Consider the following 20,409-nt stretch of genomic DNA (forward strand, 5'->3'; position numbering starts at 1 on the left):
GCCTAGTGCTTACAGAAGTCAGAAGAGCTGATTATCTGGAACTGGAGTTTACAGACGCACGTGGGTGCTGGAAACAACCTGGTCCTCTGCAAGGTTAGTGAGTGCTCTTAAATGCAGAGCCCCCTATCCAGCCACATATTAATTTCTGCAACTTTTGAACGATGTAACGCAGCATGTGTGAGATTTTTTTCGCCTGTTTCATTCCCCTCCAAAAAGCATCAATGAAGGGTCCCAGGCATTTTTACTGGAGTCTGGTTTGCCCACCTAGCCACCGGGCACACCCCCGTTCTTGTCTAATCGAGACACGGATGTAATTAGGGTGGCTGTCTTCATCTCACCTTCGAGAGAAGAGATGCAGATGGACGGAGGATTCATATTCAAGGTCAAGAACACAGCCTTTCCTCAGAGTGCGCTTCATTCTGCCCAGTCCACCTGTCACGACTCACAAAGAGTCACGTACACTTACTTGCCTTTGTGTTCTTCTCTGAGGTTCCAGGCAGCTAACCTTGTGTTACTCCAGAGAAAAACATGGTTTAGTGTCTGGGATAGGGAAACTCATCAGTCAGTGACAAATACAGCGAAACATTCTGAGGCCAGTAAACATTTCCAGTACTCATCACTGTAAGAGGCTGCCACGGTTTTGTGGAGTGTTCTCACGTTTGTGAATCCTCGGTGTAAGAGAGAGATCCACGTAAGATGGTTCTCTCTTCTTGGCCTTTTGGATCTTCTCTGATTCCACAATTAAAGCCTTGAGAACATTCTCAGGAGACAATCAGGAAGTAAACATTATTATCAAGAATAGCTTTTATTAAGACTCCATTAGAAAACGTCAGACTTTAACACTACTCAGAACAGAAGATGAGGAACGGAGACCAGAGGGTAACCACAAACTCGGCCGCCTAGAGCAAGGATCTGCCTCGTTAAATCTGTCATTCCCAGAATTCACAGCAAAAGATGGCGTTTGCTGTAAGTGGTTGTGAAACAGTAGTGCTGGGGTGTTGGGTTTCTGACTATTGTGCACATCACAAGACTTAGATGTCCTGGGTTGTCTCTGGAGAGAAGTATCAGCTCCTGATTCCAACTGTACAAGAGATGCATACTCGGAAACCTTGTGATTGTGAGTAACAGATTCATACCTAACTTAGTGGACTCCAGAGAAACAACACATTATGTATAATTAAAATGGAGAAATGATAGTTTCTCCTGGTATAAATGTATATTTGAAATTTCAAAATAAATAATAGTTCTAAGAGAAGATTGTCCTCCATTTCAAAATAAAATAATGCTGAAAAGTCCTTACAATGAATTTTACATTCGCTTTCATGTTTATTGTTACGTACAGCTATGAAAACCAAGTCACTCGAGCTTAAGCGCTTCTTCCCAGCTTGGGGGAGCTACTGGGGCAGCGAGGCCCAGGGGGCACACTTGCTCTCGGATGTCCTGCTCCATCCGTCCTGGGCAACCTCCCCCTCCTGCTTCTTCGTGGCCCCCTCCTTTTGCACTTTGACGTTTTAAAATCAAAACACAGTCTAGTAAGGTCTCAAAACTGGCCCATCGTCACAAAACTAAGGCAGCGTTAGGCTGTGCAAGAAGCATCGGACCTTTGGCAAGGACAGTCCTTGTTCCGGCCTGCTGACCAGCTGTCGGGGGCTTCTTTACAGATCTGTTTTCTCTTCATAACGACACCAGCATGCCGCCCGCTGGCTGTCCAGGTACGGCTTGCAGCCTAGGTGGATGACGCTGTCAAAGAGGAGCTCCACCGTTGTCTCACATGCTGCAGAGGAAAGATGAGTCGTCACCACTGGGCACGTGTCACATCCCTCAGTTCCCAGCTCGGTTCCCTCCTCTAACACCTGCCGGAGCACACGGCCACGCATGGCAGCAGGCACACAAACAGGGAGCCGGCCAGAGTCGGCCCAGCCCTCACTCCCAGCAGTGCACCCTGCAGAGTCCATTTCCGTCTCTTTTCTATGAGATGTGTGCGTGCGTGCGTACGTGCGTGCGTGCGTGCGTGCGGAGTGCAGGCTTGGTTTTGACTGTTCGGGTAATTTTTTTGTAGACAAATAATTTTTATGAAACACAAATCGGTGGTCAGTGTTAGTTTCCTTTAAGCTGAAAGATGTAATCACAATAAAGATGTCTGGCAACCACCGACCCTACGTGGCAGGGAGGAATCTGTTGCCGCACAGTGAGGCTGTGCCTCAGTCTTCATTAACATCAGAGCTCAAGACATGACTCAGTGGCCAAAGGCACCTGGTGCCAAGCACGATGCCCTGAATTCAGTCCCACAGTGAAGGAGAACCGCCCCACAAGCTGTGTCCTCTGACCTCTGCATGTGTGCTCTGCCATACACACACACACACACACACACACACACACGTAATGAGAAAAATTAAAAACAATAAAAAAAAATTCTGAAACCTCAAGGCATCCCTATGTCCGGTGGCTTCTAAGAGCCGATCACGTGTTATTAAAGATGCTCACGCCCAACAGTACCCATTCTCTTTCTTTGACCAATTCTAAAATTGGGCTCTGGGATGGGTGCTCATGGGAATCAAAAGTAGTTATTCCTGGCAGGTTCTTTAAAAATTGAAACTATAAAAAGGTTATCAACTTATTTTTCCTATTCTAAGGAACTTCAGACATACTATCTTCACAGAGCTAGACCAAAAAATAGCTTCCAGAAGCCAAAATACTTGTTTCAAATTATTCACATTAAGAAAGAATCTTACTCTAAAACTCGTCCTTTTTAAAGTTCTCCAAAAGGCTGTGCCATTGCAGCGTACAATCATCTCTGCAGAACATCACCTGGCTATACTTCTGCGTCTTTTTTTTTTTTTTTTTTTTTTTTGAGACAGGGTTTCTCTGTATCGCCCTGGCTGTCCTGGAACTCACTCTGTAGACCAGGCTGGCCTTGAACTCAGAAATCCACCTGCCTCTGCCTCCCAAGTGCTGGGATTACAGGCGTGCACCACCACCACCCGGATTCTGTGTCTTTTTTAAGAAAACAAGAAATCCATCCACCTGCACCTCGATTGGCTACTGTAGCCAAAATCATGCTAGAGGGTGGAAGTAGTGAACTCAGGCTCATCTGAGGGGGAGAGCTCCTTCAGGGCTGGGCCTTCTTGGGATTTCAGAGTCAGCTACAGCATGAGGCTGTCGGGAACAGTCAAGAGACAGCACAGGCTTCAGAGTGAGAGTCCACCTGAGACAAGTTCCCACCCTCATCCTCACTCTCCTTCCCTGAGAGATCCTGGGATCCTGTTATCACCTGGGGCTTTTGTGAGCATCCAAAGAAAACTATATTATCTAGCACAATATTTTAAGGAAAATGCATAAAAATGTTAGTTTTCTTTCCTAAACTTATCTTTGCCACTTATCTTCTGACTTTAGAGAATATTCTTTGCTTCATAGAAGGAAAGGTCTTATAAATACTCATACTGAACAGCGACATATTTCCACGGAGATTTCACCTTGTCAGCTTAAGACAGGGTTGACTGGCAGTCAGGACTCCAGTGACTTAGCTTTCGTGAATCATCACCAATTAAATGTGCTTGTCACATACCAGAACTGGCTAGTGAGTCCCTATTGCTGGGGTTATAGGACATGATGACATCAGGCTGACAGTGGTCTGAAGCTTCCTCCCCGTGTGCTGACATTTGGAATGCTGGAAGATGACAGCTTGCTGGGGAACTACGGCCACTGACTCTTCTGCTTGGCTATGGCCCTTGGTGTTAAAGCCATCAGCATGCCACACAAGATGTGCCCATGGTGCACTGCAGCATACTGCTATGGGTGCAGCCAACTACTTTCAGATCAGACTTAAAGCCTGTTACACACGAGGGAACCAACACTTGGTATTTAAGCCATGGCAGAGCCTTGAGGAAATTGCAGGCTGCACTTGGGGTATTGCTACTGTTTCGTTAAATTGCCAATTAAATGCTCATTCTTGCTTATGCCCACATGTTTATGCTGCTGTCTGCTTCAGTCATGGAGAAAGGCTTATTTTTACAGTGAGTTCTGTTTGCTGTTGAATCTCATAACTGGCCAAACACTGAGGAGGGAAAAAAAGACTCATTGCTCAGAAAAGAATCAGGTGTGTGTACATACGCATGCATACACACTCACATTCACCTCTCTAAGGCTCAGGGAATCTCACAGTAGATAGATAGATAGATAGAGAGAGAGAGAGAGAGAGAGAGAGAGAGAGAGAGAGAGAGAGAGAGAGAGAGATAAGGAGAAAGAACAGAAAGAATGTAAGATCTAAAGATAGGGTGGAGTATGGTAGAGAAGCCATTTTCTCTAGACCTGACCTGATCATCATCATGGAGAGAGGGCACTGTGGTCACCCACAGAATGCCTTGGCATTACAGTCATGACCATAAATAAGCAAAACAATACAGTGTTTGCCAGGTCTGAGGTAACGGGAGAGGGGCTGTTAGCGTGCCCTCCCCGAGGCTCCAGCCACCATTCCCACAGGCATCCCAGCTGCTCTTGCCCCTAAGGATGCATGTGTACACAGGTGGGCAGGAGGTTGTGTCATTACACATCCCTAGGAAAAGCCAAGCAACACGCAGCCTCCTGATCGGGGGTTACAGGAACACGAGCCACCAATCTAGCAGCTGTACTACTCGCTAAAATTCACTGGTGCGATGACTGTCTGTCTATAAGAATGTCTGGATGAATATCTGTGCTCCTCTAAGAATTATCTGTTGAAGTCTTAACCTCCAAGGTAAAGAAATTAGGGTAGGAAGGACTCTGGGAAGTGATTGGGTCAACCGGGTAGTGCCCTCATGAACGGGATATGTCACATTAAAAATGGTATAACGTAGCCGGGCGTGGTAGCGCACGCCTGTAATCCCAGCACTTGGGAGGCAGAGGCAGGTGGATTTCTGAGTTCGAGGCCAGCCTGGTCTACACAGTGAGTTCCAGGACAGCCAGGGATACACAGAGAAACCCTGTCTTGAAAAACCAAAAAAAGAAAAAAAAAATGGTATAACGTTCAGACATAGCTCAGCAATGGAGGACTCGTCTAACATGTAAGACTCTCGGTGTAATCCTCAGTACTGCAGCACAACAGAAGTGCAGACAAAACAGAATCCCAGAGAGCTGCCTATCCCCCCCTCCCCCCCAGTCTCATGACATAACACGAGGGTGTGGTCTATAAACCAAGCAGAGAGACTTGCAGGATAATGGCCATGTCATCCCCAGCCTTCTGAATTATTTGTTGTCTATAACCAACCTCAGTGTGTTCCACTTTATTACAGCTGCAAGCAGACTAGGACAACTTCCTTCAAGGCTTTAGGCTTTAGCTCCTGAATGATTGAGCCTACATATCTAAGGGAGATGAATTCTCCCCTCTCTGCCTTAGATATTCCTTCTAAACACTTTGCTTTTGTGGCTGTGTGTAATTTTAGACGACCAGCTCACCCCTCCTCACCACAGGCGTCGGCTAATGCGTGTGGGAAGGCTCCGCTGGGGTGCTTCTCTTCCGAGCATGCTCCCGCTGCACTATCAGAAACTATCTGAGCCCAGCCAGCAGGCCGCCCTTACCCTGGACGTTCTGAGCTAGTCCGAGTGTCTTCTGCACATCTCTGCAGATCTTGGAGAGGCAGTACTGGAACTCCTCGTCACAGTCGTTCTTGCTTTTCCCGCAGGTCTCGTAGCACCTGTCGTGCTGGTTGCAGCACTTGGTCAGGGAGGGGATGCCGATGTTCAGCTGTGAGATGCATTGGATACATGGTTGTCAGTAAGATGCAAAGCTCCCCGGTAAGTGACACACTCAAAGGGACTCCACAGAAGTAAATGACAACTGCTGTGGACAACCCCAAGCCCACTCTGCCTATAAATGTTTCCTGTGTTAGAATCTCCATGTTCTCCTTACCAGTTCCCAGCCATGTAACTGTGTCAACCACACACACTCCTCTATTTTGTAGTGTTACAGTTAACTGTCAGTAACATTCACAACTTTTACTATCCAAAACACAATGCACAACTGACTGACTTTCTTTTTTACTGTATTTATTTGTTTATTCATGTAGGGGAGTGTGTGTGTGTGTGTGTGTCTGTGTGTGTGTGTGTGTGTGTTATAGCAGCCACAGGACGGGCAGCCAGAGGAGGTGTCTTCCTCTATTGCTCTCTGCCTCACTACCCTGAGTTTTGCACTGAGCCTGAAGACCACCATTTTTACTACACTGATTATCTAGAGAGCGGAGGCTCTGCCTGTCTCCATCCCCCAACACTGGGGGTCACAGACACATGCAACCATGCCTAGCTTGCACGTGGACATCTCTAGGACCTTTACGATCTTCAGATTTGCAAAGTATGTTATGGCCCTTCCTCCAAATAAATGTACTTTCTGTGAAATGTTGCAGGAAACTCTTAAAAACCTATAATTCAAATGGTGGTTTGTTTTTTCAGCTTTAAGTAGTTTTTCATTTTCAAGCGATACCATTACTTTGAATCTATACCTTAGCTTTAGTTGTTTTAATTATCTCACACAAGCTTGGTGGGCACAAACTGTTTATTATAGCCCTCCCTCCACCTGTGGCTCCTGGCTTGTCTATTTAACCAAGAACAAGGCTGTGATCACCACACGTGCCTCAGTCGGCCCTGGTGCACACAGAAAACAAGCCCCGCCCACTTTGTCCCCCCCCCCAACCAGTATCAATTTGCACTTTAAAATTTCATGTTAGGTTTGTTGATAATTAGAAAATATCATTTATGTGATAACTATACAGAATAAAAATTAAATCATTGTCTTAAATCATTGAATATATTGCTTAGTTGTTAAATATGTTTTATCAGAAAATAAACACAATCATTATAATAAACAAAGTCATTTGTGAGCCTGAGGAAATATTTAGGTCTCACATTACTAAAAATATTAGACTAACAGTCCCAAAGCTTATCAAAGGAAAGAAAAACTATTTACATGAACACCAAAGAGAGGAGAGCCACATCCGTTTGGTGGTGACGGTTTATATCCATAGCGTGGAACAGGCTTCGATCCTATATAAAATACAAATGATGCCATATTTAGTTTAAAAAAATGAAAGAAATAAAATACATATATACACAAAGGTATACAATGTGCTTGACTAGCCCTGAAGGGGCTATTTTTATTCTAGGATTATTTTCAGTTTGTGAAGAATGCAGAACACGTGCAAATGTGCAGCACGCGCACAGACGTGAAGCATTCACGAAGGTCATCACTAGTTCTTAACACACACTGTCAGAACACGCCAAAGCTCATCCTGGACCACAGAGGACTTCAAAGGCGCACACGGTACTGCACCACATGCACGAATGGTCAGCACTGCCTTCCTGCACATGTAATTCTTGGGTTTCGTAGGTGAAAACCCACTAGGCAAGCGCTGTCTCTTTCCATTGGGCAAATGTTCCAGTCCACAGCAAGCTCAATGCCCATCAACTACAAGGAGCTTAGCTAAAGCCTAATCTAAGAAATAAGGTTTGCAATGGCAATCTAATACTGTTAGCACACTTCAGGGCACGACAGGACCAGAGTCTGCCTCGTTCCCTGCGGCCAAGTCTCTCACGAATGCAGCTAACGAAGAAAGTCTATTTGTAGCACACCCTGCTCACGGCACTCTGAGAGAGAGTAACCCAAGCAGGACAACATTCACACTTCAGCAAGGCTTTTCCCAGTGATACCTTGAACCAGTATGGATTCTAACCCACCATGCCATTAATCTACTGACTTCATGTACTATTTGGTTCTCCACACTGAAATGTAAACTGAGGCACGCCTTTCTCTGTTGTACGTGCCCCATGCCTAGAGTAGCTTCTACATGCAGTTACATTTCCAATGAATGCTGTTGACAAATGGTCAGATCAGTGACCGTTGGGCGGACACAGAAGGTCAATCCCTATGACGTCACATTTGTTATACATAAACACTCCCGCTGTTTACTCTTCAGTCTTTTGACTTTCCTGGGCCTTCATTTACTGGCCTCCAGACACTGACCACTTCTAGCTTGTGACACCACTTTAAAATGTGGCAGCCAGGGGCCATTGGGATGGCTTAGCTGGTGAAGTATCTGTTACCAAGCTTAACTACCTGAGCTCAACCCCATCCCCAACCCACATGATAAAGGGAACCGTTCCCACAAATCGTCCTCTTGGCTTCCACACACACACCATAGGATGCACACACCTGTACACATACATCATACACACATGAATAAATAAACTGTAAAACTTAATCATTACATATGATGATTGAGGCAACAGAATATTCATCTTAACACAGCTCATGGAAGCTGTATCTCAGGGCTAAACTATCAAATGGAAGCAATAACAAAAAAAAAAGTATGTCCTAAAAGTGAGCTTTTAAAATATCTGCTCCTAGCTGGGCGTGGTGGTACAGGCCTTTCATCTCAGCATTCAGGAGCCAGAGGCAGACAGATCTGAGTTCAAGGTCAGCCTCATCTACATAGTGAGGCAAGACTGGCAGGGCTACATAGAAAGACCCTGTCTCAAAAACAAAAACAACAAAAAAACCCAAAATAAATAAGTAACAATACCTACTTGTATAATTCCAGCATTTCTATTATTCAGTTTTTAGATGTTACAGGATTGTTGAATTCTATTTTGTTGGATTTATTTCACCATCTGCCATTGTTTAATAAGCTTTGCGTCTAAAGCTATCTGCCTAGTACGACCTGGAATCATAAACTTAGCCAAAGATATTAATCTGCACTGAGGCAAACAGCACCTCACTGTAGATGAGTCCCCTCTATCAGCTGTTAGATGGGACTCCAGCCCTGTGGGAGACCACTCAGACAGTCGTGACTCTGCTTGAGTGAAGTGCTTGCTAGCTTTCTGTTCCCACGCGGCTATCATGAGAAACTACACATTTTCGTCTATGGTTTAAAGCCCTGCTTAGGAAGGCAGATGCCTTGTTTGTTTGTTTGTTCATTGGTGCTGGGGACTGACTGGACTACGGGCCTTGCAAACGAGAGGCCAGAACTCTAGCACTCGGCTACCAGGCTATCTCCTGTCACCAACATCACAACAGCCAAGGTAATTTTTTTAAAGGAGGTTTATTTTGGCTCCTACTTCGGATCCAAAGTCCAGGCGTTGCATCTGGCTGTGGCTTTCTTGCTGGCTTCATCCTCTCAAAGATCAAAGCATCACGTGAGTAGAGACCAGAGCGAGGGGGAAAGCAGCCAAGCAGGCCTCACTGCACGCTCAGTCACAAGACAGCCCTATCGATCCATGAAGTAGACATGGTCAATGCACGAGGGCAGAGTCCTCGGCCCTCTGAAAGGCTGCACCTCTTAGAACTGCATCTTTTATGGAAATGAAGTTTCAGTTTTGGAGGGGACAAGCCTCAGCAGGAAGAAAGGCCAAACTGGCCAAAAGGCACTCCAATTCCTTACGCATTAGCATAAAGCTTTCTCTTGAGCAGGTTTTAACAGTGAGTGACTTCAAATGCTCACAAACCTCTAGTGCGGCATTTCTCAACCTGTGGGTCTCGACTCCTTTGGGGTTGACAGGAGTCACACATCAGATAGTCTTCACATCAGATATTATGATTCACAACCATGGCAAAATTCCCAAAAAAAACCTTACGGTTGGGGTCATCACAACAGAAACTGTATCAAAAGGCCACAGATTTAAGAAGGCCAAGAACCACTGCTCTAGGGATTCACATAAATCAATGAGGCAGACTATTAATAATCTTTTTAAAAAACACTACAAATACACCATAGTATGTTCAGATCTGGAAAGAGGGTATGTACTATATACAGTTTTTCAGGTTAACAACTGTTTTAAGTTCGAAGCACATTACCTAACAACCTGTCAGGAAGCTGACGGAAAGCAAGCTTATTATCTTTAAGTGACAGCTTGCCCTACGTTTCTGCTTGCTCAGATGACAGGTACATTCCCCTTCCCACCGACAAGTCTGCAGACTTCTGTCGCCATTCAAGTCCAAATGTGATCATCCTCAGACAGCTGACACAAAGCAACGAGGTGTGTGCGGTCTAATATCTGCTTATCGCTTAAAGCTATAAAGTCTGGGTTTTTTTTTCTTTTAAAACTGAGAATGTATTTCCTTTCCTGTTCATACAACAGGTTTTCCATCTTTCCTTCCCTTCGAGCCTGATCTAAATTGTCTCCGTTTCCAAGCTGTAGAAATGCTTCCTGACACCCTGATGACTGAGGTGACGTAACACAGGGATGTGAGCATCCACCAGCATGCGCAGACACTTTCGTCGTACGAGATACTGTTAAGCAAGAGAAGGACCAGAAGCAAAGGAAGTTAGAAACAGTTACCAAGTAACGATGCCCAGCATGGAGAAGCAGAGGACTGGGGGAAGAGACAGCAGAGGAACTCCACAGGCAAAAGGAGAGAGTAAAGGTGTTGAGCAGCCATGTCAGGCGCACTTGCTTCATGCAGGATGGTCACACCGAGGGAGAACAGGGAGAACGTCGCCCTTCTTAAAGATGAAGGGGTGGGGGAGGGAGGGGCCATGTGACTGGGTACTGGGAAAAGAGGGTGGACCATGACTGGGATGTAAAGTGAATAAGTAAATTAATGGAAAAAAGATCCACACCCACTTTTTCTGAAACATTGGAAAGTTATCTCAAGGCTGGCTCGGCAGGCAAAAGCTCTTACCCTACAAACCTGAAAACCTGAGCCTGAGCCCCAGATCCTGCAGTGAAGGAAGAGAACTACTTCCCACAAGCTGTCCTCTGACCACACACACACACACACACACACACACACACACACACACACACGTCACAGCATGGTCATGTGCACTTTCTCTCTTTTCCTCTCTCTGCCCCAATTCAAATAAAATTAAATACATGGACACACACTCAACAAATAAGATTAAAGTTAAAACAAAATTATTTAGAACAAATCATATGTAAAGCTGCTTATTAAAAATGTTTTTTTTTTTTTGGATTTGGTTTTTTTTTTCCGAGACAGGGTTTTTCTGTGTAGCCCTGGCTGTCCTGCAGCTCACTCTGTAGACCAGGCTGGCCTCAAACTCAGAAATCTGCCTGCCTCTGCCTCCCAGAGTGCTGGGATTACAGGCGTGTGCCACCACCACCCGGCAAAAATGTTTTTAATAATAATAGAAATGTTAACATTCTAATGTTCAGTGTCTCTCAACACCACTTGAAACAATATTTTAATAGTGTTGGTGTTTTGCTTCTCTTGCAGGGGACCCAGATTTGCTTCCCAGTCCACATAGACTGTTGGGGCTCACAACAGTCTGTAGCCCAGCTCCATGCCTGACGCCCTCTTGGCTCCCTAAGTGCACGATGAGTGTGGTGAACGTCCGTACATGCAGGCAAAACACGCACATAAAATAATACTTAGCCGATTCAGTTGCCAAATTATGTACTAACATTATTAAAATATTGCTATAAGTGGTGTTAAGAGCCACTGAACATTAAAATATTAACATATTTATATTAGCAGCTTTTACAAAGCAAATAGAAGCTCATTCATGAAAAAGCACAATTAGGCTCAAACCACAATATCAATATCATGATGTGCTGTGGCCACAGTACATAAGAACCTTCCCTCTTCATTGAAAAATAGTCAATCAAAACCCACCCACCTACAGTCTGTGCCCACATCCTACCTCCACCCTATCAGCAGGGGTGTGCTGCCCGCTCCTGGCCAGCCTCTCCCTTTACACACTTAGAAATCACACTTCTCAGGTACGAAAGGACAGGACTCCAGTACCTCCTCCTATCACCTCTACTACCACTCCCCTTAGTCACAATTACTGCCAAGCCACCAGCAAATTCTTTAGGCCCTTCATTCACGTTAAACCTCAAATCCAAGCCTCTCTCATCACCCCAACTCCTGCCAACTCCAGACAAAAATCAGTGCCACCTTCTGGCTGGACTCTTAAGATTTATCTTTTATAACACACACACACACACACACACACACACACACACACACTTGTAGCTGTCTTCAGACCCACCAGAAGAGGGCATCCCATTACAGATAGGATTACAGATCACATTATAAATGGTTGTGAGTAACCATGTGGTTGCTGGGAATTGAACTCAGGACCTCTGGAAGAGCAGTCAGTGCTCTTAACCACTGAGCCACCTCTCCGGCCCTTGTGCACGGCAGCCTGGCTCCATTCCGGCTTCATACCTCCACTAACACTCAGTTCTCAATACAGCACTTAGATCCTCCTGCTAACACATATATCACTAGAGGAACAAACACCTTATTCAAAATTCTAAAAACATTTTAGAAGCTGCTTTCTTCTATTTTTTCAACAGAAATGGAAAACGTGTCTCACATAGTTTCCTTTGATGTCAGGGAGAAAAAGGGGGAAGGGTTGGGAAGCTGACCCAGGTGGGTCATGGTGGTTCTTATGCCACATTAACCCGAGATCAAATCCCTCGCACCCGGGTAAAGAGCTGGGCGGATGAGTGTGTGCTCACAACCCCAGTGTTGTGGAGCAGCAGAGACGGGCGGATCCCAGGAACTCGCTGGCCAGCCACACCAGTGAGCTCCACTTTCAGAGAAACACTGTCTTCAGGGAGGAGTAGAGACAGGAATAGAGAAGGCCACTCAACATTCTCTCTTGGGCTCCATATGTGTACACATGATCCCACCAACCAAACACCAACATGTGTGCACCCCCCACAGACAGCAGACAGATGTGCAGAGAGAGAGAGAGAACACTAAATGACAAACATAAAATGTGTTCCCATTAAAACTTCAGATAACTGTCATTAAGGCCTTTTCCCATCAGAGGAAAGATGACCCAAAGGGAACAAAACCCAAACACCAAGCTCTTAGGGAAGGGAGGTTATACGGAGACGCACACATGCGTTGCCTTCAGCAGTTCTTGTCTTACCATGGAGACTGTTGGCAAATAAAAGCAAGTAAAGGAAAGTTTAAAGCAACCTTTTCATTGGAACCGTGTCGTTCTGAGATGTTCTCAGTGTTAACAGCTCTACGGCTGGCACGCACGAGCTGCTTATAAAGACTGTACCTTTCAAGTCGCCCTAGCCTCTGTAAATAACAGCTGCCTCTTTCCACTGCCGCAGGCAGAAACCCTCAGTCACACGGACTGGCTTCCTGTGAGCCAGTGCCCTCGGGAAATGTGTCCTCACCGTTCCCTCCTGGAACATTCTTTCCCTGATTATCACAGAACACTCCTTCTACTTTCCAATCCTGAGACCTTCTTCTCCTTCGGTCCTAGAACAGCCTATATGAAAGGCAACTGACTCCCAGTACTTCCCAGGACCACTGTGGTTGTCTTTCATTTCTTGTGTTGAGAATGTGTCTTGTACTGAGGCCGTGGTCACAGCAGACCTTCAGACAGTGAGTACACACCTCTCCGGATGCACCGGATGCTTCTCCTCACCAGAACACAAGCTCCAGGACAGGAATCTTACTGCCACTGCCGAATCCCCCACCTTTCAATGGCTGACACAGGCTCAAGACTAATGTTTGCATAATGGTCAGGAATTAAGTTAGAACTTGTGCCTTAGCAAAGTTATCATTTACTCCTTGTTACCCATGACATCCCTCTAATACAGTTTACAAAAAACAAAATATTGTACGGGAAGAAAGTATTCTCTTTGGTTCGTACCCGTGGAAGTTTTTACGCATAAGTTTTGGAGGCAAAGGAAGATGTCTAGACTCGATTAATGAAATGTTCTCTATAATTATCATAAAGGTAGAGGCTATCTGGAGACTCATAAGCTTCAGGTGGTATCACAGCTTTACAGGAGAGACTTTTTAAAAATTGTTTACCAACTCTGTAATCAGGGTTTCTCACTAAAGTCCCAAATTTCTCTATTATTTTCAGCTGGTAGCCTTGGTTAATCTCATAAGAAACTTGATTTTGCCGGGCAGTGGTGGTGCACGCCTTTAATCCCTGCACTTGGGAGGCAGAGGCAAGCAATGGTTTTCTGAGTTCGAGGCCAGCCTGGTCTATAGAGTGAGTTCCAGGACAGCCAGGGCTACATAGAGAAACCCTGTCTCAAAAGACAAAAAAACAAAAGAAAAAGAAATTTGATTTTACAAGTGCTATCCTAAAATTTTGAATTGCCAAACGGAAGCCTCATGCCACCCCCCACCCCTGATACACATACACACACACACACACACACACACTAAAACAACAACAAAAAACCCTCAAGCACTCAAATTGCTGCCTTAAGCGCTGATTTTATTACCATCCACACTGCTGCCATGAAGCAAGTTCTCAGACTCCAACAGAATGTTTAAAAACAATGAAAGGAGTGAGCAGAGAAACGCTAATCTTCACAGAGAATAAGGAAGAGGGGCCAGTGATACCCAAGGAAAGAAAGCTACAAGGCCGACAAGGTGGCTAATGCCTGTCATCCAAGCACCCGGAAGGCCAATGAACAGGAGGAGTTCAAGGCCAGCCTCAGCTACATACCAACTTCGATGCCAGAGTGGGCTAACCTGAGACCCTGTCTCAAAAATCAAAGCAAAACAAAACTGTAAGTCTTTATAGACTGTTTTCTAGAAGTTAGGTGAACTCTTCCAATGCAGCACACCTCCCTCAAAAACCAAGTACACCAGAAATTGATAAGAAAACCACAATTTATTTTACCTAGCTTTGCAAGTAAACAAACAAAACAGCACTTAATATCAGCTGATGGCTTTTAAATTATCGTTTGGCTTCATGCGTTTAGCTGAATCAATTAGGGTGTGTGTGTGCGCGCGCGCGCGCCTGTGTACGTGACCGCACGTGCTAAAATCAGTCTCCCAGCATTCGTACTTCAGTAAGTTCTTAGGCAACTTTGTGCAATGGCAGGGAGAGAGGGCGAGAAACTCAGATGCGAAGGCGAGCAGAGTGCAGAGCGCGCACTCAGGTGACCTCTCACATTTGTTCCCTGCTTGCTCAATCCCAAGGACAGCACGCTCCAAGCGCTGCTCATTCTTTCCACACCCGAGGACGCAGTCAATGTCTGTCTGGCACCTGTGCCCCTATCCCCCAGTCCAGCGCTTGTCCCTCCACCCCGCTTCCCCGTACCTGTCCCCGCCCCCTGTTCCGCAAGAGTCCCTCCATCGTCCCGCACCTTACCTGTCCCCTAACCCCTGCTCCGCAAGTGTCCCCACCACCCATCAACCTGTCCCATACTTACCCCTACATCTTCCTGCACCATACTTGTCCCCCATCCACCTGCTCCACCCTTGTCGCTCCATCCCCCTGCCCGGCACCAGTCCCTTCATTTCCTGACTCCATACCCGTCCCCCCACCCACTTGCCCGGCTTGGATTCTCCATTCCCCTGCCCAGCACTGTCCCTCCCTCCATCTCCCACCCACCCCGCCCCCGGCGCCTCACCGTCGCTGCACTTGTACTGGCAGAGCCCGTCCTCTCCGCCCAGCAGGTCCAGCGCGGCGTTGAGGTACGTGTCTATCTTGTGGATGCCGTTGCGGATGGTCTTGAGGGTGGCTCTCCAGTCGGTGGTCTGGTCCTGTTCCTGGCCGCGCGCGGTGACCAGCAGGAAGAGGAGGAGGAGCAGGAGCGCAGGGCCCCGGGCGGGTCGCGGAGCCACCATCTGCAGGGCCGGGGCGGCCGGGCTGGGCAGCGGCGCGCGCTCCGACTCCGGCCCCGGCTTCCTCCCCGCTCGCGAGCCCGCGTCCCCGTCACCGAGCTGCGCCAAACGGTGGGCCTGCCCGGGCACGCGCGCCGCTCGCCGGGGCCGCGTCCTGCACAGTGCGCATGCGCCGGGGCGTGGGATCCTGGGGAGTGCGGTGGCGACTTCTCCCACGTGGTCTCCCGGACGCTCTCCTAGCTTTCTGTCCTGCCTTTGCTGAGTCGTAAAAATGCCATTGCCCATACCCTAGATATAGTCGTTGCTTTGGCTCAACACCATATTGAGTTGTTTTGTTTGGATTTTTTGCTTTGTTTTTCAAGACTGGGTCTCTGTGTGGCCCTGAGTATCCTGGAACTCACTCTGTAGACCAGGCTCGAACTCAGAGATCTGCCTGCTATTAAAGGCGTGTGCCACCACCTCCTGGCTTCTAGTGAAGTTTGTTTGCTTGCTTGTTTTTCAAAGCTCTCCTGTTTACCGGGGCACCGTAATTTAGAACGACTCCAGAAGCACAGCCTCACTTGGTCTCTGCAGTCCCAGCCGTTTCTGGGCATGGCCTGGGGTCCAGCACAGGGAATTGTTTGAACACGTGACTGTCCGCCTGGCCTTGCACCTTACCAAGCCTGGATTTGCCTCCTGGGCCCTTGTGGGAACCTTAGGATCGGGTGCAGCCCTAGCAGCACAAGGTTGTTGAAGATGGAACTTTTCCACAATCATCCGCAGCACTTCCTCCATTGCTAGAAGGAATTTTAATTTTAAGGAAGGGGAAGTTCACTGTTCTAAATACTGTAGAGAAAAGGCTAATAACCGACTAGGCAGAGGAGAGGGAGGCAAGGGATATGTCTTCTGAAACGGGACAAATGCAGTAAGGTTACCTGGAACTAGCCCTCAGTTAGTTTTTCTGAGACAGGGTCTTGGCTTGTAGCCCAGGCTGCCCTCCAGCTCGCCTTGAACACACTCTCCTCCCAAGTGCTGGGCTCTTGGCTCCAAGCCTCTCTCTTTTCTATTTCTTTACACATTTACATCTTGGTGAACTTTTACCTTAACGATAACTTGTGCTCCGAGGACTCGGTTTGCCGACCCTCTCTAGAGATTACATACTCAAATGACAGATTCCTTGTCCCCTTTTCTTGTTCTATTGCACACAGGTGCAATAACACAGCTGGTTAAACCGGACTCAGTTCCGCCCTTTTATTTCTCTTTATTTTCTGCCATCCATGGCCATGCGAGTCACCTCATATTTAAGATAAAACCTCACCATTGCCATAGACCACCCCTCCCTGGTACCGTGTCATCGGTTTTGTCCCCAGCCACTGTACTTTCCCTCCTTGGCCTATCTAGAAGCAGAGCCACTCTCTCTTTCCCCAATGTGGCTTCTGTCTTCCCCAGTTTCCCTTGGAATAGTCTGGGTATCTCCTGTCTTCCATATGTCATGTCAGCCCTACCCTTTCCCCTGTACCTCTTCCTCTCTGCCTCCTGTTAGGACTTTATTCAACTCTTGGGCACGAGGCCACACCCAGCTTGTCCTTTTCTCTGATGCACCCTGGGTACCAGGGACACTGCGCTGCTCTCCATCCTGTGTGTGGCCGGCTCCTCAAGCTGTGAGCATGCCTTCATTTTCTTCCCCGTTGCTGTGAGGAAGTACTCTGACAAAAGCAATGTTAGGAACCAGTGAGAAAGCTCAGCATTGGCTACATGAGCCAGATAACCTCTTGATACCCGGGACTCACAGTGGAGGGAGAGAAGAGAGTTCCCCCAAGCTATCCTCAGACCTTTACAGGCACATAGAAACAAAATAACAACAACAATAATGTAATAATAACAAAACACCTAAAGGCTTGCTTGTTTGTTTTCTGGCTCAATTCCAGGGTTCACTTGGTCACAGGAAGAAGTTAAAATGGCAGGAGCTACAAGCAGCGGGTTGCATCCCAATTGGAAAGCAGAGAGCAATAAGTGCTAATCACTTTCTAAACCTTATCCTATAGTCTAGGATCCCTTGCCTGGGGCATAGTCCTGTCCACTGTGGAGATAGGTCCTCTCACAACAATTAATGTACTCACGAGAATCCTGCACAGGCATGGCCAGGGGCCCATCTCTGAGAAGTTAGCAATTAACACTAACCATGACATTCCATAAATCAGATTAAATGCCCCACAGGGGACGTCCCATGGCAACTCAGGCCGATCTCCTGTGAGTTCCTTTACCATTGGTTCCACAAACTGGCTTGCTCCTCCTGGCTTGCTCAGATCGCTTACCTGAAGGTGGCACTGCCCCCAGTTGCATGACTCTCCCACATCAGTCATTAATCAAGAAAATGCCCCCCACTTATCTATAGGCCAATCTGATGGAGGCATCGAATCCGTGTTTGCACTAAGCTGATCACATTGGAATCTTGTTGTCTGTGATTCAGAGCCCTGAGAGACGCTTCTGACCTGATCAAACCCTGGGGTCAGGACATCCCGTTCCTACTGTCCCTGGTCTTTTCCTGCGTGGAGCCACCTTAGCTGAGTCACTCACTCACTGCCCTTGAGAACCTCACCCTAGTCCACTCTGAAGGTTTTGTTTGTTTTCGCAGGTTTCAAGTCAGTGCGGGATGGGGTTCCGAGCGGTCTGCCTTACCACTTTTAAGTTTCCGCTCACAGCTGTCTTCTAAAATATCTTCCATACGTTGCCCTGGAGTTTTAACCCTCGTCAGAGATGTTATGGCTTTCCCTGGCTTCTGCTGCTACTGAGAATCCATGGCAAATTGTTTAAAGTTGTCAACCCCAAACTGACAATAAAGGATCTCCTTTGTGTGCTCCTCAGAGTCTGACCACAGTCCTTCTTGGAAGGGGGTGGGCCAAGAACCCAGTTGGAGATAGACATCTCCAATCTCTGGTCACAATGACTGCGCTGCTTTTAAAACAAATTCTAAAGTTAATGCTGATTCACTGAACATCGCTAGATTAAGAGCAAGAGGTCTCACCAAGAGGAAGACAGATTGCGCTTCTCACCTGTCTCACATTGTCCTTGGGGTGACAGTTGCACGGAAAGCAATAAAAACAATGCCTCAAGAATGCTTACTGCTGTTCTGAGATGAAAGTGGGCTATGGTGATGGGGGTGGAGCTCTTGCTGTGTCCCTGACAAAATGGTGATGCCTCCTGCAGAGGCGCGAGCGGGAGGGGCATAATTAGGAAACACAGGGTTGGCCACCTTACTCCTGAAATGGCGAGCACTTATTGGCACATTTAGTTAGTTTGCTCTTCTAGGGAAGGTCGAGACTGGAGATGTGAACTCATGAATCCTTGGACTGTGAGTCGACCTGAAAACTGAGTCAAGACACAGAACACCAGACAAAGAACAAAGCAGAAGAAGCGACCAGAAGGGCGCAGCTGGCAAGGAGGCTAAGAACAAGGAGCCCAAGAGATAGTCAAGAGGCTGTGGCAGCATGGAAGGCTGTGGGGAGGGTCAAGGGGAGCCTGTGGCAGGAGGAAAATGTGTTAGTCCTTGAAGAGGCAGAGAAATGGGACAGGAGCTGGGAGGTGTGTCATCGCTCCATCACAGATCCTGTGCTAAGCTTTTTATGTAAACACAGGGATTGATTTTCACACCTTCCCTTGTTGTGGAAAGTTCTGTAGCTTTTCTTCCTTAAGGAGGGAGAGAGATTCACAAAGGCCAGGAAACTAAAGAGACTCACTAGACTCAGGAAGCTCAGAAAGGTACCGGAGTCAATAGGCCCTTCTCCGAGATAGTGTTAGCTGTAAGCGGCGGCTGGGAGAGGAGGCTGTGAAAGGACGTAAAGCACCAGGATGAAAGGGCTTAAAAGGGGGGAGTATAGGGGGTTAGGTGAGTGTGGCTAGGCGGCGTGGGGGAAGGTGTCCAGGCGGGCCCTTGCCTGGGCACCTCTGCCCCTGAGGGACCACACACACAGGCATGGTATAGAATAGAGTTTATTCAGAATAGGAGATGGGAGTTAGCGGTAGAGAGAGAGAGGGAGAGAGAGAGGGAGAGAGAGAGAGAGAGAGAGAGAGAGAGAGAGAGAGAGAGAGAGAATAGAGAGAGTGGAGGCCAGCCATGACCACGTGGAGGGGGGAAGAGCCCCAGGGGCAGAGAGGTGAGAGAGTGTGGGAGAGTAGAGAGCAAAGAGGGAGGGAAGGAACAAGTAGCCCCTCTTATAGTGGGCCAGATCTCTGGGGTGGGGCATACCTGGCTATTGCCAGGTAGGTGTGGGGTGGAGCTTAGACAAAACCCCAACAGGCTGTCTTTCGTGGAATTGCCTAGGAACTGGGTAGTGAGCCCCAGAGATCCAACTCCTCTGAGTGGACATCTGTACTTGGCTGAGCTTACCAATGATCCAGCTGCCTTAAGTAACTACTCCTCCTTGTGTAGTGGCTATCCTGTAGTGGCTCTTCCTGGTTGTCAACTTAACTATATCTGGAATGAACTACAATCCAGAACTGGAAGGCTCACCTGTGATCCTAATCTGGAGGCTGAGAGACACAAGTTTCTGACCTGGATCTTGGCATGGAGATCTTGAAGCATAGTGGCTATAAATTCCAGTAGATTAAGACAGGGGAGGATCTCTGAGTTCAAGGTCATCTGGGATTAAAGGTGCTGGGGCACACACCTTTAATCTGGGTCACACCCTCTGCTGGAGACCTACCTACATAAAGACATTGGAAGAAGGAAGGTGTACTCTCTCTCTTCTTTGCCTGCTTGCCTTGTGAGACTGAGCAACTGCTAGATCCTTGGACGTCCATTCACAGCTGCTGACCATTGTTGGGAGTTGGACTACAGACTGTAAGTCAGCAACAAATTCCCTAACTATATAGAG

The 20,409-nt window shown here is 47.2% G+C and overlaps 1 protein-coding gene across 1 annotated transcript; it reads right to left on the reverse strand.

The window, feature by feature from the left end:
• Positions 1 to 786: 786 nt before the first annotated feature.
• Pla2g12a (phospholipase A2 group XIIA) lies at positions 787 to 15,724 on the reverse strand. Its single transcript, XM_052179262.1, has 4 exons — positions 15,343 to 15,724; positions 6,935 to 7,011; positions 5,554 to 5,719; positions 787 to 1,774 (listed from the first exon to the last, which is right to left on the reverse strand). Exons 1-4 carry the CDS (start codon positions 15,557 to 15,559, stop codon positions 1,656 to 1,658), a joined length of 579 nt encoding a protein of 192 aa, XP_052035222.1. The 5' UTR covers positions 15,560 to 15,724; the 3' UTR covers positions 787 to 1,655.
• Positions 15,725 to 20,409: the final 4,685 nt, after the last annotated feature.

Source organism: Apodemus sylvaticus, chromosome 4, assembly GCF_947179515.1.
Source record: "Apodemus sylvaticus chromosome 4, mApoSyl1.1, whole genome shotgun sequence".
In the NCBI taxonomy this organism is placed as follows: Eukaryota; Metazoa; Chordata; class Mammalia; order Rodentia; family Muridae; genus Apodemus; species Apodemus sylvaticus.

Coding starts and splice junctions, on each gene's coding strand:
- Pla2g12a (XM_052179262.1), bottom strand. CDS start 15,559: ATGGTGGCTCCGCGACCCGCCCGGGGCCCTGCGCTCCTGCTCCTCCTC. Junction 7,012..15,342: donor CCAGTACAAGTGCAGCGACG/GTGAGGCGCCGG, acceptor TATTTTATATAG/GATCGAAGCCTGTTCCACGC. Junction 1,775..5,553: donor ACTAGCTCAGAACGTCCAGG/GTAAGGGCGGCC, acceptor TTTCCTCTGCAG/CATGTGAGACAACGGTGGAG.